General features: G+C 47.7%; 1 protein-coding gene across 2 annotated transcripts in view; it reads left to right on the top strand.

Annotated features, from left to right (window-relative positions):
* PALS2 (protein associated with LIN7 2, MAGUK p55 family member) overlaps positions 1-21,052 on the top strand; it is a 257,887-nt gene that overhangs the window by 163,565 nt on the left and 73,270 nt on the right. For both annotated transcript variants that reach the window (XM_075315355.1, XM_075315354.1), the window contains exons 9-10: positions 992-1,153; positions 6,373-6,575. In XM_075315355.1, the coding sequence (XP_075171470.1) occupies positions 992-1,153; positions 6,373-6,575 (365 nt within the window). The remainder of the gene's footprint in view (positions 1-991; positions 1,154-6,372; positions 6,576-21,052) is intronic.

Raw genomic sequence — 21,052 nt, 5'->3', positions numbered from 1 at the left:
CGCGATTACATTATAGTGAATGGAGTGAAATTCCGGGGGTATACCGCAGGTACCTGTGGAAAATAATGGACATGCTCATTTTCTCAAGAAATTTTCTCAAGAAATTCTTCTCAAGGAAATTTCTTGAGAAAAATCCGCAGTGTGCGCACAGCTATTTTTTTTTCACATAGGATTTGCTGGGAAATTGCACAAAGATTGCAGACATTTCTCAAGAAATTTCCGCGGGTAAAACGCACTAGTGTGCACATAGCCTTAATTAGTTTTATAGGTTGATTAGACTTTTATGGATGTAACAATACCAAATATTTGTATGCATTTTATTTCAAATGAGGTGAAGTGGGGTGGTTTGAATTTTTTTTTTTTTTTTTCCCCTCACTGTTTTTATGAGTCTGCTTGCTAGGACTTGAACCTGTGATACACTCCTTGCTTGTACTATACACACCAATACCACAGTACTACTGTTTATAGTGAAAATCGCGGTCTCTAATGAACGCCAGCTTATACTGACTTTTACCAAAATACTGCAATGACAGGCTCAGGGGTCTACAGCTGGACACCGACCTTCATGTCAACCCACCGGCGCTCCATGATTGAGTCACAGGAGCACTAGTGAACGCATGTAATGACACGCCCTCTTGCCGAATCATTGTAAATGTCACTGCCAGATTGACAGGGGTATATGACAGGTTAAAAGCCGCGGACAGAGCTTCGTTCCACCCATGGTTGTTGGAGGTAGCTGATGGCTGAATTTCACATCATCTGCCGGGAACAGATATGGACTGTGTGCAAGCCCGCATCAGCCAGAGTATGACGCAACTGTACGTCATGTGTCTGTAAGGCTATAACATCGCTGTTCAGGTTTTCTAAGCTTGGGAAGGTCTCATATTCTGGCTACAAAACCTCTTTTTGATATATTGCTTTGTGAGACTGCAAATTACTGAATTATTTGTTTTGATTTCTCGGATTACTTTTGTAACTTTTCACTCTCTAGAATTTGACCGGCATGAGATTCAGATATATGAAGAGGTAGCGCGTATGCCCCCATTCCAGAGGAAGACTCTTGTTTTAATTGGAGCACAAGGAGTGGGCCGAAGAAGTTTGAAGAACCGATTGATAGTCATGAATCCCACCCAGTTTGGGACGACTGTTCCCTGTAAGTTGAAAAGCATTGTAGTGACTGAGCCCTGTGACCGCCTGAACATGATCCAGTATCCCGCGCTGGGTCAGATTTGCATAACGACAAGTTGAGGCACATGTCAATAACGTGCGCCCTTCATTTATATTGTAATTACTGTCTATACATATTCTTCCTTACTACGTTAAAAAAAAAAAAACATAGTCACCAACATATTCACCTTAGGCTGCTTTCACACTACGTTTTTTTTAACATGCGTCATGAACGTTTTTTTGCTCTAAAAGTGGATCCTATTTTTACAAAGAAAAACGCATGCAAACGCAAGTGTTATTTTGTAGGATCCTGTCACTTGACGTTTATGGGCGGGCATTGAAGTCATGTGATCGGGAGTGAGGGGAACTGAACGTGATAGACTGGGAGCCGGCATCTGACAGCTGGAGACGCTGTTAACCAAGGTAAACATCGGGTAACTAAGCGAAGTTTTTTGCTTGGATACCCGGTATTTACATTGGTTACGAGCGTCCGCCACTCTCAGGCAGGGGAGAGAGAAAGGGAGGGGGGAGAGAGAGACTGATCACGCCAGGCTGGTTTCTGGGCATGCTCAGTAGAGCAAGCAGGTTCCGGTCTATCAGCATGCCAGCGTTCACATGCCTTTGCATGCAGTATAGTCAGGATCCAGTGAAAAACAGTATTTGGACGCAGCTCAAAAACGCTACAAGTAGTAGAAAAAAGTTAAAAAACTGCAAGTCGCTGGATCCTGACTAAACCGCACGCAAACGCATGTGAACGCATGTTGACGCGAGTCCATTGCAAATGCATTGAAATGAAAACGCATTTGCACTTGATCCGTTTTTGCGTTAAAAAAACGTAGTGTGAAAGCAGCCTTAGTGGAAAGTATTTCAGTGCAAGATGTCTGATTATTTTAACCAAGCAATCCTCCTTTGGATTTGCTGTGTATATGTAAGCAAGTGTGTTATATTTGTACATGTGAACACTGCACTATGTAACTTTTTTGGGGCGGGCTGCTGTTATACTGGTTTTCTTACTTTGAAGTTTTCTTATTATATGTCTTATTGAAAACATTTGCTGCTTGCAGCCTCTTCTCTCTCGGCCATAGTAGCATTTCAGAGTTATCAGGTGCTATAGTCCTTTATTTGCTGAGTTGTTTGTACAATACAATCCTTTTTTTTTTCCCCAACACACTTAAATCATCATTGATAATCTATGTAGTCAATCATGCTGAAATTAAGTTGTGGGGATTTTTTTTTTTTTTTACTTCTCTACTTGGTGCAGTGTTTAGCAGTAGCAGCCACACTTTATTTGTAACACAAAGTTTCACTGTTTGAGGAGGGGACATTCTGTATTTTTAATACCAATTGCCTGTGATATTTAAGCCCCCCTTGACTTACAGTATTGGAAATAATTTCTAAACCTGATATTTTTCTTTATAAAAAAAAAAAAAAAAACACCAAACACTGGCAATGGTTTTTGCAGTGGATTTGTGGTGCATTTGGCCGGTTTTGAACGTCCAATGTTCACAGTCTGTGCGCAGACCACCATCTCCAGACCCTTGTGTCTCCTCATCTGAACTCAGCCAAATAGGCCTATATGAGACTGGTGCGTTCAGATCAGGAGATACACTATGTACCTATGGTACATAGGTTCTAGAATTTTTTTTTCCTCACTTTAAAAGTTTTTTTTTTCTTTTCATCAGGGTCTAAAATGCCTAATTTATTCTACGGTGATTAATACAGCATCAGGGAGGGGTGGATGTGTTCTCGTAGTATACCATGCTAATGTACATTAGTTTTACATAGGTTGTCCCAGCTTTTTTTTGTTTGTTTTTTTTTGTTTTAGAAAAAAATGGCCAGACAGTAGATGATGCATTAAAATGACAAAATAACTTTCTCATCTGATGCAATTCCCACTCCTCCAGAGGCGCCCCGCAGGTTCTCCTGCTTGTCTTTTAGTAGCTGTCCAGCAGTGATGGCATTGCGACTAGCCCTGTGTGATTGCTGCAGCCTGTCACTGGTTATGTGCCAACTATGCTTCTATAACAACTGATGTCAGTGATTGTCTGCAGCGATTACGTGAGGGTGGTTACAATGTCATAATTTCAGGGCATCTAACAAAAATGTGGCTAATTTACTAGTTGAGTAGATGTTATTTTAATGCTCACCCTGCTTTTTGATTATTTTTAATTATGGGAACCCAATAAAGATATAATATACCTATAGTACAACCAAAGTGTCTCTATATTACCCAGCATGTATTTGTACAGATTCCTCGCTCTTTCTTCCGGTCCCTGGAATCTTTAATGATTACCTTTGTCTGGGGCTCGTCCAGATCAAGGATCCAATTAGCCAAATTACAAAGACCCAAGGATATGGGGGGTATGGCCCTTCCTGATCTTTATATTTACTATCTGGCCGGACAATTGAAATATTTGGGTCCATGGACACTTCCCCGGGTTGGGGGTTCTCTGGAGGGACTCCTGGCAGAGTTCACAGGTGTGGATCTCCTGTGGCCGTTACTGACGGATCACAGGAGGGCCCCTGAAGGTCGTGTCCTCCCGATGCACAAATTGGGGGCCAGGATCTGGAAAGAGGCTAAAGCCGTATTTGGATTTTATGATGCACCAACTGAGACGCCCATATGGGATAACTTGGACCTTCCACATTTTTGTGCGTTGCTGGGGTTTGGTGAATGGAGGAATCGCGGAATAATCTCCCTGGGATCACTGGTCCGGGATGGTGAACTCCGCCCCTTTGCACAACTGCGGACAGAATTCGACTTGCCGGAATCTCATGGGTTTCAGTATCTCCAGATTAGGCACGCCTTTCGAGCTCAGTTCTCTGGCCGTGGGGTTAGATTCTCTTCCTTCCCAGTCATTGGAATTATTAGATCACAGGGCCCTGGTGGTCTTATTTCTAAACTATACTCCTCCCTCATTCGGGCCAAGGCCATGAATAATCCTCTCTGTCCATGAGAGGTGGAGTGCCAGGATCCCTGAAATTGATGATGTAGTGTGGGACGACATTGTCGAATCCCACACGTTGGTCTCTCCTGCTGTTAACAATAGACTGATCCAATTATATATAATACACCAAAGTTATATTACTCCCCAGAGACTGAACAAAATGAAAAAGCTGAATAATTCGGTGGGGATGGCCTGTCCGAGATGCGGGAGAGACGGTGCTGATTTTTGGCACATGATATGGGACTTCCGAGTCATTCTCTCCTATTGGGGTGAGATTGTAATGACTCTTTCTGCCATACTTCAAAAAGCGGTTGCTATGTGCCCAGTCCTGTGTCTATTTGGGGTGGTAGATGTACGCTCCTGGTCCCAAGATGAGAATCTATTAATAAAAAAGGTCCTTTTTCTGGCCCGGAAGGGCATTATACTAAATTGGATGAGCACTCATCCCCCAACTAGAGCCTCTTGGATTGCATTGGTAAATGCTATAATCCCGTCTGAACAATTTGTTTATAAGACAAGAGGCTCTTCAACTAAATTTGACAAAATTTGGGGTAGATGGATGAGGTCGCCCTTGACTGGCGGATCTCCTGGTTCTCTTGCTGATAACCTACAATCGGTATTATCGCAATAATAGCCAGTAGTGCCCCGGTAGGCAGAGAGGAGACATGTGATTCATGATACACTATATCAGGGATACCACGAGTTCCCCGAAACTTGGGTTGCTCTCTCCTTGACAATATGGGCTTTTTGCCTTAAGATGGATGTGTCTCGCGTACTAACACCTTTGCTATGTTTGATGCTCTATGGATATGCTAAAGTAATGGACATTGATTTGATTGTGGTTGCTTTATTATCCTGATGACCAACCAGTTTACATGTACTCTGTCTCACTGTACAATTTGCTGATTTATTCTTTAATGTAATGTTTTACTTAACTTTCAATAAAACGAGTTTAAAAAAAAAAAAGATATAATATACCTTGTCAGCACGATGTATAAGTTATGAAAAATTAAACTGTATAAGTATACAAACCTGATGGAGATGCTGTCCAGAGCTCAGTAAGGCCCCTTTCACACACCAGTTTTTTGCCATCAGTCACAATCTGTCGAATTTTGAAAAAAACGGATCCAGCGTGTGATGCCGCTTGATCCGTTTTTTTTCTCATAGACTTCTATTAGCGACGGATGGCCCAACATTTCATCCGTCGTTCAATGGATCCGTCGAAAATTGTTTGTCCGTCGGACGGAGACAACGAACAAAGTAACTTTTTTTGTCTATGTTGTAAAAACGGAAGCGACAGATCCTTCGTCGTTTGGTAGAATGGAAAGCTATGGGCACAGGATCTGTCGTAATCAGTCAAATGACGGAATCCGTCAATGGATTTGTTTTTCTTAACTGACCATGCTCAGATGGGGTGTAAAAACACTGTTGGGTTGAAAAAAACTGATGCGACAAATCGTTTTTTTCGACAGATCCGTCTCATTAGTTTTTCCACAACTGCAACGGATCCGTTGAGCCAACGGATTGTGACTGATGCCAAAAAACTGATGCGTGAGGACTGCTCGGAACTGATGGTGACCGAGCTTTTGTACTTAGTTGTATGCAGCCTCCCATCAGGGTGTGGTATACTTTTGACAAATAGAAGTAATGGGAAATGGAAAGAATCACAAAAACCTGTCTTATACGGTACTTCTAGATATACAAAACCGAGCCGCATGGAAGACATCGGAGAATCCCATCGTGTCCAGTATTATAGACATTCAGCCTACTTTATTATGTAGTAGGAAAAACTCTGTTGGCTCTGCTCTATAGACCTAATGTTTTTAGCTACTCACACACTCCTGTAGAAACCCCTTTCACATAAACCACAATTTCTTTGCCATTTTGGCACTTTTTTCTGTCTGAAATTGTGTATAACGGCCTGAAAATTTGGCTCCCATGGTACGCACTTCTAGTATCCCCTAATGATTCCCTACGTACGTTCCATTTTCGATTCTGTGTTCTCTTTAAAAGGTGATGGAAGCATGATTTACACACTAATAACATTTTTTTCACTCAACCATTTTAATTCATTCCTCATTTTTATGGAAATAATAATAAAATTATGAAGATCCGCATAGCTTCATTCTTACCGACCTTTCCAGGTGAACTCTCATGCAGACATTGCTTTGAATATCTTGTTTTTTTCTATAACAAACATACAGAATATAATCCTTCTATCCTTTTTTTCTTTTCTATATATATTAATTCTGTGCAGTCACCTCACGCAAGCCTCGGGAAGATGAAAAAGATGGGCATGCATACAGATTTGTGTCCAGATGTGAAATGGAGGCTGACGTGAAAGCTGGCAGATACTTGGAGCATGGAGAGTATGAGGGCAATCTGTACGGCACAAAGATCGATTCTATTCATGAAGTCGTAATGGCAGGACGGACTTGTATATTAGATGTAAACCCTCAGGTATTACGTCATATATTCATTTGTTGCCTGTATATACCTATATATATATTATTGTAGCCCTGATGTGTCCTTTTTATCCTAAGTTTGGTATCTTTACAAGTTATATTCTTTTATATTATATGTTTTGTGTAGAATGTCGGGTATTCAGCTCCAAAATAAATATGCTTCTTAATACAGGTTTCATGCTGAGATATATAAGAAAGGGAACAGTCATTTCCATAGCAAACAGTCAATTTTGCTTTTCTTTTTTCCATTGCAGGTTAGAAACTAAATGATGAGTGAGTTTTTATAATATAAACAGGCAAGCCAGACTTGTGCATGAAATGTTATTCTTCCATTCACAGGCGGGTTTTTAATACACGACCCTACAAATTGCGGTGTGACGAAAGACATTTAAACTCTTTATTTTATTTTTTCTTTTGCTATGGTGTCCAAATTTATAGCTCTCAAATTCTAAATCGTAGTCACTTTCTTGATCCTGACAATCATTCTGTGTTATCTAGGAGGTGCGTTATGCAGTATTTTCTGTACATCCTCTGAATTCAGAGTAATATAAAAAAAAGCTTACTGTTAATTGCATTTACTTGCAGATGGCCTCATTTTACTATACATTATAAATTGTTCTCTATAGAAAAATAATTAAATCCAAGAACAATGGGCTATTTCAAGACTTTTTATTATTTCGCTTAAAAAAAAAAAATGGCTTCTGGCTACCTTTGCTCTTGCAGAAATCTTATGTTTGGAGAAATTTCCTGTGTAGGGGGTAACAGATAGAGGAGTCATATATCCAGTGCCATCTGCACAGTTATGACCAAAAGTGTTGACAGCCTTGAGATTGTTCCAGAAAATTAAGTATTTCCCCCGGAAAATTATTGCAATTACACAAGTTTTGTGTGTGTGTAGACAGACAGACAGACAGACATTCTTTTTTTCATATTTTTTTTTTAATTATTTGTGTGTATTCGAGCAATTCAAAAAAAAAAAATGAGGGTGGGGATTGGACATAATTTGACACAAAGCTCCAGAAATGGGGCAGACAAAATTGTTGCCATCCTCAAGTTAATATTTGGTTGCACACCCTTTGGAATAAATAACTGCAATCAGTCGCTTCTTATAACTATCAACAAGCTTCTTACACATCTCCACTGGAATTTTGGACCACTCTCTCCAGGTCTCTCATATATGAATTTTAAGATCTATCCACAGGTGTTCAATGGGATTTAGATCCGGTCTCTTTGCTGCCAGTTCTAGCTCTCCAGTGCTTTGTTTCCATCCATTTCTGGGGGCTTCTTGAAGTATGTTTGGTGTAATTGTCCTGCTGGAAGACCCATGACTTAGGATGCAAACCCAGCTTTCTGACACTAGGCACCACATTGCAACCCAAAATCCTTTTGTAATATTCACATATCATGATGCCTTGCACACAGTCAAGTGACAGAGGCAGCAGAACAACCCCAAATCGTCTTTGAATCCCCACCATATGTGACTGTAGGTATTGTGTTCTTTTCTTTGAGGTCTCATTCAGTTTTTGGTAAACAGTACAATGATGTGCTTTACCAAAAAACTCTCTTGGTCTCCTCTATCCACAGTACACTTTCCCAGAAGGATTTTTGGCTTGCGTACATTTTGGCAAATTGAAGTCTAGATTTGGTTTTGTGTCAGTAGTGGCGTCCTTCTGGATCTCCTGCAATAGCGTTTCATTTCATTCAAATATCGATGGGTAGTTGACTCTAACACTGCACGTGATTAGGGCTGCTTATCCACCATCCGGACTATCCTGCGTTGAAACCTTTCAGCATTTTTTCTCTCGTCCACATCCAGGGAGGAGATTAATTACAAGACCATGGGTTTTAAACGTTTTGATTATGTTGTACATCGTGTACAAAGGAACATCAAGATCTCTGGAGATGGACTTGTAACCTTCAGATTTTTTATATTTTGCAACAATTTTGGTTCTTAAGTCCTCAGACTGTTCTTTCTTTTCTTCATGCTTAGTGTGGCAAACGCTAAAATGATCTAAAATCACATGTCTGTGAATGGTGAAAGTATGTGAAACTTTAGATATAGCAGATTACTTGAAGTTGAAATTAGTGTCTGGTGTTTGTCATCCGGTTTGATTTGAAACAATCTGTGTGACCTGTTTTAGAAGAGGGACCTATCAAAATCTGGACTTACGTTTCCACAAACATAACTTATCATGGCACAAAGAAAGAAGATCTTTGAGAACTTTAGAAAAGTTACTGATGCTCCTCAAGCTGTAAGCGGTTACAAAACCATTTCTAAAGTGTTTGGACTCCACCAATGCACAGTTTGACAGATTGTGTACCCATGGAAGAAATTCAAGACTATTATTACCCTCCCAGGAGTGGTCAACCTAAGCCTAATATTTTGCAGAGGTACCGTATGTAAAATTCTGAAGGGTTCATAATATTTCATGCACTACCTTACCTCTCACACAGCAGAGAGGCAGACTGCCTGCTTCAGTCTGTGTTAGTGCAGCTTTACTAGGATGACATTATTAACTAGCAAGCTTTTTCTTCCTTTATAGGTAAGTTATTAATCACTGTAATGCTGACTTCCTTTAATTCTACTGCTCCTGCACTTGCAGAGAGCAATTAAAGGACCAAAGCAATTTATTCTCATCCCCTCCTCCTGCATCATATTGAGCTGAATGGGATGTGCAGTATGCAAGTGAATTAAGCTTTTAAACGGAGCATTCATTACATTCTAATAAAATACTAAACATGAATGACCGCTTTATCAGAGACTTCAATCTAATAGAGCAGAGATTGGCAATTAGTATTGCCGAGGGGCCACATGAGGCATACGTATAGTCCACCACACAGTGAGATGCATCCCCTCAGCCGTCTCACGCTCAGTGTGATGCGTCCCCCCCTCAGTCCTCCCACGCACAGTGTGATGCGTCCCCCCCTCAGTCCTCCCACGCACAGTGTGATGCGTCCCCCGCAGCCCTCCCACACGCAGTGTGATGCGTCCCCCCTCAGTCCTCCCACGCGCAGTGTGATGCGTCCCCCCTCAGTCCTCCCACGCACAGTGTGATGCGTCCCCCCTCAGTCCTCCCACGCACAGTGTGATGCGTCCCCTCTCAGTCCTCCCACGCACAGTGTGATGCGTCCCCCCTCAATCCTCCCACGCACAGTGTGATGCGTCCCCCGCAGCCCTCCCACACTCAGTGTAATGTGCCTCCCCACAGCCCTCCCACATAGTGTGATGGACCCCCTACAGTTCTCCCATGCACAGCATGATGCGTGAACCACTGCCCTCCCACAAACAGTGTGATGTGCCCCCCATAGTGCTCCCACGCACATTATAATGTGTTTACAGCCTTCCAAAACAGTGTAATGCGTGCACAGCCCCGAACATATTACGATGGCCCCATAGATCACCAATATAGCATGATGGTCCCCATACAGTTTCATATATTTCATAGCTCCCCACTCATGATGTATAATCCCACACACTCTGATGGCCACAGACAGTATGATGGCTTTCACAGCCCTTCTGACACACGCTATGACGTTTCTTACAGCGACTCAACCAAGGTATGATAGGATTGACAGGACCCCAATAAACACTATGATCCCACACAGTATGATGGCCACCACACACACACACACACACTCACACTCTATAATGGTCCTCACACCCCTTGTATACCATACGAGGTTACACGGAGCATGCCCTATCTACACTGCTGTGTGCACTGAGGCTCCACATGGCAGATGCAACGTAGTGACGTAATCAAGACCTCTGGCTGTCGCACATGAATGGTGGAACTACCAAGTGGCACCCTCCACCCCACATCCTGAGGATGCAGATAACAATGAAATTGGGACGTTTGGCTGGGGACGGTTGCTGCATGGTGTGGGCCACTGTTTTCAGTCCTTCAGTTTTGTCAGTTCATGGGCTCGATGGGAACAGCCATAAGGCCGGATGCTGGCCGCTTTTTGCCCAGGTTGTTAATGGAGCTTTGAATCTCCAATAGCTTTCATAACCACAGCAATTTGTGGGGAAAAAAAAAGATTCTACTAGATTTTTAAATCATTCTGCAGGAATATTGGTCTGTCTGGGCAGAATGGCTGTGAAGAGGAATCGGAAGAAAATGTAAGCAAGGAAAGCTTTCTGTCATGTTCTTAGAACCAATCCATGAATATGCTAATTTTGTTTAGGATCCTTTATCCCACCACCATACGGTAAGCTGCTGCCATGGAGGGACGAATTTGGTCAACTCTACTGTCGAAACGTCCATCCACCGTATTAGAGGAGCCAAACTTTCCTCACAAAGTTACTTGATCTCTGCTAGCTTGACCTTTCAACATCTGACAGCATTCGTTAAGGCTATATTCACACTTCCGTTGTTTTGCATCCGTCGCCTTGAGGAAATACGGTATCCTGCTAAATATTTTGCAGGATTCCGTTTTTCCCCCGTAGACTTGTATTAACGGCAGATTGTAACGTTTTTTGCAGCGGCGAAAAAACACAGTGCGCAGGATTCCGTCGGCATCCATCCTTGATTATAATGGAAGCCTATGGGCATCTGAATCCGTCCAATCCATCAAATGACTGATTCTGGCGATGGTTCTGTCTTTTAGCCACAGAGCATGCTCAGATGTTTCCTTTTTGGTTAGAAAATCTCTGTCGATGTCGGTCTCTCTCTCTCTCTCTCTCTCTCTCATATACTCACCCCCTCTCTCATACTCACCCCCTCTCTCATACTCACCGATCACCGACACGGCGCTGCACAGCTGTAACACTGCTCCTGCGGCTTCTCCTGCTTTTGAAAATGACAGTCGCTCATTATTCTATCTCATATTCACTGCTTCCCCTGCCCACCGGCGCCTATGATGGGTTGCGTCAGACGTGCCCCCACGCTGAGAGGTTACAGTGAGACAGCTGTCAATCACAGCCGCTGGTGGGCAGGTCTATATCGTGCAGTACAATAATTAAATAAAAAAAAAAACTGTGTGCAGTCCCCCCCCCCCAATTTTGATACCAGCCAAGATAAAGCCACAGAACTGAGGGCTGGTATTCTCAGGATGGGGAGCCCTCCAGCCTAAAAGTATCAGCCAGCAGCCGCCCGGAATTGCCGCATCCTTTAGATGCCACAGTCCCGAGACTCTACTTGGCTCATCCCGAATTGCGCTGGTATGGTGGCAATCGAGGTTATAAGGAGTTAATGGCTGCCCATAGCTGCCACTAAGTCCTAGGTTAATCATGGCAGGCATCTGAGACACCCCCATGATTAATCTGTAGTGAAAGTAAATAAACACACACACCGAAAAATCCTTTATTTGAAATAAGACATAAAAACATAAAACATAAAAACACCCTCTTTCACCACTTTATTAATCCCCAAATACCCCTCCAGGTCTGGCATAATCCACACGAGGTCCCACAACGCTTTCAGCTCTGCTACATTGGAAACACTGCCGCTCACTGTGAGCTTCACGGTGCAACTGAAGTGAGTCGCTGTGAGGTAAAGCCTGGGATATGAAGAGGAATTATGACTAGAAGTCATAATTGCTCTCATCACTCCCTGGCAGTGCCCCCCCTCCCTCCTTGTCCTCAAATGTCCAGCATCTGTGGAGGTGTCACATCCCACTTACACCTCCAACAGCCATCTCCTCTGATATGGAAATGAGATGATGTGAGGACAATGGACCCAGGATGACTCCCTGCCGTCACCCTGTAACAAGAGTTGTATCTCATTAGCAAGGCTTGGAAGTAGCCAGACAGAACGACTCCAGTAAAAAATGGTTCATATCTCGCAAGCCATATCTCCGATAAATATGGCAACCATAAAAATGGTGTTTGCGCAGGCGGACGATGCTGGCACACCTTTTTTATGGAAGGGGGAGCTTGGGAAATACCCCAGGCGTGATATCAGCCATATGGGAACTCGTAGACAGGTCATGAGTCCCCTCGTTCTGTAGCTAAATTCATAACTGTCACAATGAGAGCATTGGCGTCCGCCTACGACGCTCCCAGGCAAAGTTATGGCCAATATCCCCTTTGCTGGATAATTCTGATCCATGCAGGGGGAGTGGCAGTGCTTCCCTGTGAGGTCACTAAGGTAGGAGGGGACCTGGATCTGCCCAGGTTGATAACCCTACTTCGGCCATTTTCCAGTGTTCTTCTGCTCGGGGGCCTGGTTGGGAAACATCTGTGGGAAGAATCCTAGAAACCTGGTCTACAGCGCCCCCCTGTGGCCAGACACACAAGGTAACTGATGTAATTGTATACCTGTTTGTAACCCATGCTTTATCTGTAACTGTACTCTGACATATGTATATTCTGTAGATTCCCTATTGTATATATTGTAGTTCTAGTGTGCTTTAGGCTGATTAAATTATATAATTAATCTTGGGCTGTTCTGTTATCTCGATCTTGAATCCCACGTCTGTGTGTTCGGCTAATAGTTACCGTGAAGCGGTTGGTGGCAGCGAGTTGTGCCAAGGATTATTGTGGGGAGGCCAGTGAGACTCGGGAAGATATTATATATTCCGCCCGCGGAGGTCGGGGGAATATATACCTTACTCTCACCGGGGACCCTTCAATAATCGGCATAAGTAGTATAGCGGCCTCCTTGCTTATTGTCGGGCAATTCCATAATTGGCCTGACTATAAGAGGGGCGCTAGAGAGCGCGTCACGTGCTCTGTCTGTCGGTCGGGAGGTATAAAGGAGGGGTGACCCCACTTGTTACCCCCCGATTGTGACGTACTGGTAGCCAGCGCGGGGGACTTCTGAGTGACCCCCCCGGTGGTTTGTGACATATTGGTGGCAAGCGGTGGGATCGAGATAATAGTGTGTGTGAGTGTGAGACCCATACTCCCAGACACTAAAGACTGCCTGCAGCAGCTGTGGCTGCTGGGGTCTTCAGACTAGCTCAACACTAGAGTGTCAGAGTGCAGATACTGTAAGGTGTGTGGAGGCATCAGGTGTCAGTTCTGTGTCAGTGACCAAAAGTCTGCAAGAATGGCTGAGAGTACCAGGAGCAAAGCCAAAGGAATGGCCGATGCTAAGGCCAGAGACGATGAGGAGGTTGTCCACGAGTCCTCCAGGAGCTCGACGCCAGAAAACAGCTCTGCAGAGGACATTGCACAACCGGGCACTGCTGGACAAGATGAGGAGCAGCTCGCCCAAGGGTCCTCAACGAGCCAGATGCCAGCCCTCCGCTCTGCAATGGACAGTGAATCACCAGGCTCCGCAGCGGGCCGCAGATCACCACGTGCCATTCCACCGAGCCTGGGAGGCTCGGATAGCCTTCTTCAAATGGCTATGGCCCTACGCCAGGCTGGAGACCGGGAGGGCTACAAGGAACTCATGGCCGAGCGTGAGCGGCAAGCAGCGCGTGAAGAGCGCCAGGCAGAGCGTAACTACCAGCTGCAGCTAGCTCAGCTCCGGCCCTCATCAGCCACCCGTGACCTTCCAGACACCAAACTTCCAAAGGTCCGTGTTGAGGACTTCCCAGTGCTGGAGAAGGATGGAGACTTGGACTCTTTCTTGACTGCTTTTGAACGGACTTGCTTGCAGCATCATCTGAACAAGGACCAGTGGGCCAAATACCTGACCCCCCGTTTAAGGGGTAAGGCCCTGGATATCCTTGGGGACTTGCCTGCTGAGGCGGATCAGGGCTACGACACCATCAAGCGGGCCCTGATCCAACAGTACAACCTCACCCCGGAGTCCTACCGCAAGAAGTTCCGGACGCTGCAGAAGGGACCAAAGGACTCCTGGGCTGACCACCGGCGGGCACTTGCCCGAGCTGCCGACCACTGGACCCAAGGCCTGCAGCTTTCCACCGGACCGGAGATCCTGGACTTGTTCATCACGGAGCAACTCTTGTGGAACTGCCCTGAGGATCTCCGCCAGTTCATCCGAGACCAGAAGCCAAAGGGATCCACGGCTACAGCTGCCCTGGCAGATGACTACACCAACAATCGGGCTCCTGAAGCCAGGAGAGCAGCCACCAGCAGCACCTGGAGAGGGGGTAAGATGAACTCTGCGACTGCCCCACCTGCCCCTAGACTGCAGGGGGTGTCCCCCTCAACTCCCCTCTCCAGGCCCGTGGCAGAGCCAAGACGGTGCCACCAGTGCAACCTACCTGGACACTTCAAGGCCATGTGCCCTCAGCGTCCCAAGGCCCCGGCTCCGTCCCCGTCCCAAGGGCCGCCCAAGGTGTATTGTGTGGGTGGGGGTGGTGGTAGGTCCCTGGACAGCTTCCAACCTGTCACCGTCGGCCAGTCTGTGACCATAGGACTGCGAGACAGCGCCTCGGAGGTGACTCTGGTGCGGCCTGAGATGGTGTCCCCCCAAGACTTGATCCCTGGAAAAACCCTCGCTGTCTCCGGGATTGGAGGCATTGACCCGGCGCTGCCTGTTGCTGACATTTATGTGGACTGGGGCGCAGGGCGAGGGGTGAGGGAGGTGGGGGTAACTGATCGGATCCCTGCAAACGTGCTACTTGGGACAGATTTGGGGCAAATAACCTCCCAGTTTGGCCCCGCCCCAAAGGCTGAACCTTCAGCCAGTGCTGACGTGCCTCCGGACAATGTTAATGTGTTATCTATGAATGATGTAAGGGAGGAGGGAGTGAACTCTGATATTTCTGCTTGCACAGACACCATAGACACACACGCAGCTGCAGCTGTGACAGGGGAGGGGGTCAGAGAAAGGTGTGACAATGCCTCTACAAGTAACCAGCCTGTGAGCTGGGATCTGCTGCCCTCTGCAGGGATAAGCAGAGAGCAGGGTGCTGCAGGGGGAGGACCAGTGTGTGGGGTGGGGGCTACCACAGCAAATGTGGGGTCCCCAGAGATTTCACAGCGGGGTTCTGTTGCTGCAGGGGGGGAACAGGCAGGTGAGATTGGGGCCGGTCCAGGAGCGGAAGTGCTCCCAGGTAAGATCTCGGTGCAGGGTTCCCCCACAACCGGGGTGTCAGGAAGCCAGGTAGGTCTGCCTGAACCGGCGACTTGGTCAGGAACGGAGGAGGAGCAGGCACGACCCACGGTCGCAGCGGCTGTGGCCGCTGTCACCCGCAGTGGGAGTGCTGGAAGCCAAGGGGCCTCCCGGAGGTCCGATAGCTCTTCCCCTTCTGACCAAGTGGCAGCCGAGTCAGGTGGAGGCCAGGACACAGGTCCCGGGGTACTGACTGAAGATGTGACAGTCTCGTCGATTCTGGCCACATCTAGTCAGGAGTTTCAGGCAGCGTTAGAAGCTGACGACAGCCTGAAAGCTCTAAAGGAGCAGGCGGCACAGCCTCCCTCGGACTCGGACCCGGAGCGAGTGGTCTGGGACCAAGGACGGCTGTACCGGGCCACGGTCCAGCAGGGTTCACCGGAGGCGTGGCCCAGGGACCGACAGTTGGTGGTACCCTATCCGTTCCGGACGGAGTTGTTGCGGATCGCACATGAGATTCCGATGGCCGGACACCTAGGGATCGCTAAGACCAAGGCCAGGTTAAACCAGCATTTCTACTGGCCAAAAATGGGGGCCGATGTGGCTGCCTACTGCCGTTCGTGTGAAACCTGTCAGAGAGTGGGGAAGGCGGGGCCACGCCCCAAAGCCCCACTGGTATCTCTGCCAATCATCGATGAGCCTTTCAGGAGGGTGGCTGTGGATCTGGTCGGCCCGCTGGCCATCCCCAGCAGCTCCGGGAAACGCTTCATACTGACGGTAGTGGACTATGCCACCCGGTACCCAGAAGCAGTGGCCTTGTCGTCCATTCGGGCTGACAAGGTGGCCACCGCATTGCTGGAGATTTTCTCCCGAGTGGGTTTTCCCCAGGAAATGCTCACCGACCGGGGGACCCAATTCATGTCCCAGCTGATGGAGACCCTCTGTAAGCAAGTCCAGGTGCGACATCTGGTGGCCAGCCCGTACCATCCACAGACTAATGGCCTGTGCGAGCGGTTCAATGGCACCTTAAAGCAGATGCTTAAGATGTTGGTCGACTCCCATGGGCGTGACTGGGAGCGGTGTCTCCCACACCTGTTATTTGCTTACCGGGAGGTTCCACAGGCCTCAACAGGATTCTCACCGTTTGAGCTCCTGTACGGGCGACGTGTGCGGGGCCCCCTGGCTCTGGTGAAAGAGGCTTGGGAAGGGGATTTGGCCACCCCTGGAGTGTCGGTTATCGAGTATGTCATGCGCTTCCGGGACAAAATGCAGGCCTTGACGCAACTGGTACACGACAATATGGCTCAAGCCCAGGCCGATCAGAAGCGTTGGTACGACCAGAACGCTTGTGAGAGGACCTACCAAGTGGGTCAAAAGGTGTGGGTACTGGTCCCCGTACCACAGGACAAGCTTCAGGCAGCCTGGGAAGGCCCATACCTCGTGTACCAGCAGCTCAACCCTGTGACGTACCTGGTCACCCTGGACCCTGCCCGTGGAAGGCGGAAGCCCTTCCATGTGAACATGATGAAGGCACATCATGAGCGGGAGGCATGTGCGCTCCCCGTGTGCAACCTGCCCGAGGAGGGAGAAGCGGAAACCCTCTTGGATATGCTAGCCCAGGTTAGGGCAGGCGGATCCATTGAGGATGTGGAGGTTGGCCACCAGCTCTTGGAGGACCAACGGTCCCAGCTGTGGGCCACCCTACACCCCTTCCGGGGGTTGTTTACCAACCAGCCCGGAAGGACTAACTTGGCTGTCCATCACGTGGACACTGGGGATCATCCCCCGATCCGGCGTTCAGCATATCGGGTCTCCCTGGAGGTGCAGCAACACATGCGCCAGGAGATTGACGAGATGCTGGAGCTGGGGGTGATCCAGGCATCCAACAGCGCTTGGGCCTCGCCTGTAGTCCTCGTCCCTAAGAAGGACCGAACCACTCGGTTCTGCGTGGACTACAGGGGGCTCAATGCGGTCACGGTCGCCGATGCGTACCCAATGCCACGCATCGATGACCTGCTCGATCAGTTGGCCGGGGCTCAGTACCTGACCATCATGGACCTGAGCCGGGGATATTGGCAGATCCCCCTGACTCGCAAGGCCAGGGAACGCTCTGCCTTTATTACCCCATTTGGACTGTACGAGTCCACGGTGATGCCATTCGGGATGAGGAATGCCCCTGCCACTTTCCAGCGGATGGTCAACACCCTGCTCAAGGGACTTGAAGGGTACGCGGCCGCGTACCTGGATGACATTGCCGTCTTCAGTCCCACCTGGGAGGACCACCTAGAGCATCTAGCACAGGTGCTCGGGCGGATCCACCGGGCAGGTTTGACCATCAAGCCGGGAAAGTGTCAGCTGGCCATGAGCGAGGTCCAGTACCTCGGTCACCGGGTAGGTGGGGGAACGCTGAAGCCCGAGCCTGAGAAAGTGGAGGCCATCGCATCCTGGCCCACCCCCAGGACCAAGAAGCAGGTGATGTCCTTCTTGGGGACCGCTGGGTACTATAGGAGGTTTGTTCCATGCTATAGTAGCCTGGCAAAGCCCTTGACGGACCTCACCAAGAAGAAGCTGCCCTCTGCAGTCGATTGGACAGTGGACTGCGAGACAGCCTTCCGGGCCCTAAAGGACGCCCTGTCCAGCCCGCCCGTGCTACAGGCAGCCGACTTCACGCGGCCGTTTGTAGTACAGACCGACGCCAGTGACTTCGGCCTCGGTGCGGTGCTCAGCCAGGTGGACTCTGCGAGCCAAGAGCACCCAGTCTTGTACCTGAGCAGGAAGCTGTTACCAAGGGAAGTGGCCTATTCTACAATGGAGAAGGAGTGCCTGGCCATAGTGTGGGCCCTGCAGCGTCTGCAACCCTATCTATACGGGCGCCACTTCATCGTGGAGACGGACCACAATCCCCTCAGCTGGTTGCACACCGTCTCTGGGACGAATGGGCGATTGTTGCGATGGAGCCTTGCGCTCCAGCAATACGACTTCACCATTCGCCACAAAAGGGGCCGTGACCACGGTAACGCAGACGGGCTGTCCCGACAAGGAGAGGTCGCGAACGGGCGCACGGGGGAACACCGGAGTGTGCTGCCCCCTAGCGCCCTCAAAAGGGGGGAGGTGTGAGGTAAAGCCTGGGATATGAAGAGGAATTATGACTAGAAGTCATAATTGCTCTCATCACTCCCTGGCAGTGCCCCCCCTCCCTCCTTGTCCTCAAATGTCCAGCATCTGTGGAGGTGTCACATCCCACTTACACCTCCAACAGCCATCTCCTCTGATATGGAAATGAGATGATGTGAGGACAATGGACCCAGGATGACTCCCTGCCGTCACCCTGTAACAAGAGTTGTATCTCATTAGCAAGGCTTGGAAGTAGCCAGACAGAACGACTCCAGTAAAAAATGGTTCATATCTCGCAAGCCATATCTCCGATAAATATGGCAACCATAAAAATGGTGTTTGCGCAGGCGGACGATGCTGGCACACCTTTTTTATGGAAGGGGGAGCTTGGGAAATACCCCAGGCGTGATATCAGCCATATGGGAACTCGTAGACAGGTCATGAGTCCCCTCGTTCTGTAGCTAAATTCATAACTGTCACAATGAGAGCATTGGCGTCCGCCTACGACGCTCCCAGGCAAAGTTATGGCCAATATCCCCTTTGCTGGATAATTCTGATCCATGCAGGGGGAGTGGCAGTGCTTCCCTGTGAGGTCACTAAGGTAGGAGGGGACCTGGATCTGCCCAGGTTGATAACCCTACTTCGGCCATTTTCCAGTGTTCTTCTGCTCGGGGGCCTGGTTGGGAAACATCTGTGGGAAGAATCCTAGAAACCTGGTCTACAGCGCCCCCCTGTGGCCAGACACACAAGGTAACTGATGTAATTGTATACCTGTTTGTAACCCATGCTTTATCTGTAACTGTACTCTGACATATGTATATTCTGTAGATTCCCTATTGTATATATTGTAGTTCTAGTGTGCTTTAGGCTGATTAAATTATATAATTAATCTTGGGCTGTTCTGTTATCTCGATCTTGAATCCCACGTCTGTGTGTTCGGCTAATAGTTACCGTGAAGCGGTTGGTGGCAGCGAGTTGTGCCAAGGATTATTGTGGGGAGGCCAGTGAGACTCGGGAAGATATTATATATTCCGCCCGCGGAGGTCGGGGGAATATATACCTTACTCTCACCGGGGACCCTTCAATAATCGGCATAAGTAGTATAGCGGCCTCCTTGCTTATTGTCGGGCAATTCCATAATTGGCCTGACTATAAGAGGGGCGCTAGAGAGCGCGTCACGTGCTCTGTCTGTCGGTCGGGAGGTATAAAGGAGGGGTGACCCCACTTGTTACCCCCCGATTGTGACGTACTGGTAGCCAGCGCGGGGGACTTCTGAGTGACCCCCCCGGTGGTTTGTGACAGTCGCGCTGTCAGCGGTGACATCACTCAGGTTACCCGCGGCCACATCTGGATTTTGGTACAAACTGCTACAATGAATCACTTTTTTTAACGGATCCGTCCCATCAGTTGTACCACAATCCTCACATCAAAACGGATTGTGACTGATGCAAAACAACGGAAGTGTGAATGTAGCCTAATTCTTTCTACTTGTACCAAATCTGACCCTCCTATGAGCATGGTGCAATAGATATATGGATTCATCTGACTGGGAAATGTATTTCCACTGTCCAGTGATCATATTCCAGCATTTGTCTTTACATTTGAGTTTTTCTTTTTTGTTTCTCTTACACAACGTTACTTGAACTAGTCATCCAGTAATAATGGAGAAGACTAGTTGTATGTTTGGACTCATTCAATGGAGCACTAGCATGGTTTTCGGCTCTATTCTTGGTATTCTTGAGAGAACCTCATTATGGCAGGTTTTTTAGCTAAAAGAAAAAAAAACTGTTCTCAGATAGTCTAGCACTGTTGGCCAGACCTCAGTTGAATCAAGAGGTTCAAAGATGAAAACACTGTGCACTGTTCACATTATGCTGAAACAGTATCACTGGAGGCTCCGTTAAACCATCACCAGTAAAAAGACATCAAACCTCCCGGTTCACAGATGGTTAAAGAAGTTGTCCAGTTACCAAAACTGATTTTTTTTTTTCTGATAAATCTTGCTAATATGTGCCCCTCAACACATCTATTATGTTTTTTCAGCAAAATTACCTTTTATTGTGCACTAGCAGCACACTGTCATTGCTGGCTCCAGCTCTGATGGGGTTAATCTCTCCTCTGACTTCCTGTGTTCAGTTCCTACAAGTCCCAGAATTCTTTGTGGCTCTAGGGCGGTGTCTAGCTTATCTAACACACCCATTGTGTCTAATACACCCACTCTGCTCCCACCCAAACCCTCCTCCCTGCCTCTTCCCAGTGGATGTGCACTGAGAGCAATCACACAGACAGCAGCAGCTCTACACAGCCAGGGGAAGAAAGTGTGTGTGCGCGTATATACAGTGTATGTGTGTGTATATACAGTGTGTGTGCGTATATACAGTGTGTGTGCGTATATACAGTGTGTGTGTGAGTGTGTGTATGTCATACTCACCTGTCTGCAGGG

Source organism: Anomaloglossus baeobatrachus, chromosome 6 (genome assembly GCF_048569485.1).
Source record: "Anomaloglossus baeobatrachus isolate aAnoBae1 chromosome 6, aAnoBae1.hap1, whole genome shotgun sequence".
NCBI classification, from domain to species: Eukaryota; Metazoa; Chordata; class Amphibia; order Anura; family Aromobatidae; genus Anomaloglossus; species Anomaloglossus baeobatrachus.
This window is presented reverse-complemented; position numbering and strand designations above follow the sequence as displayed.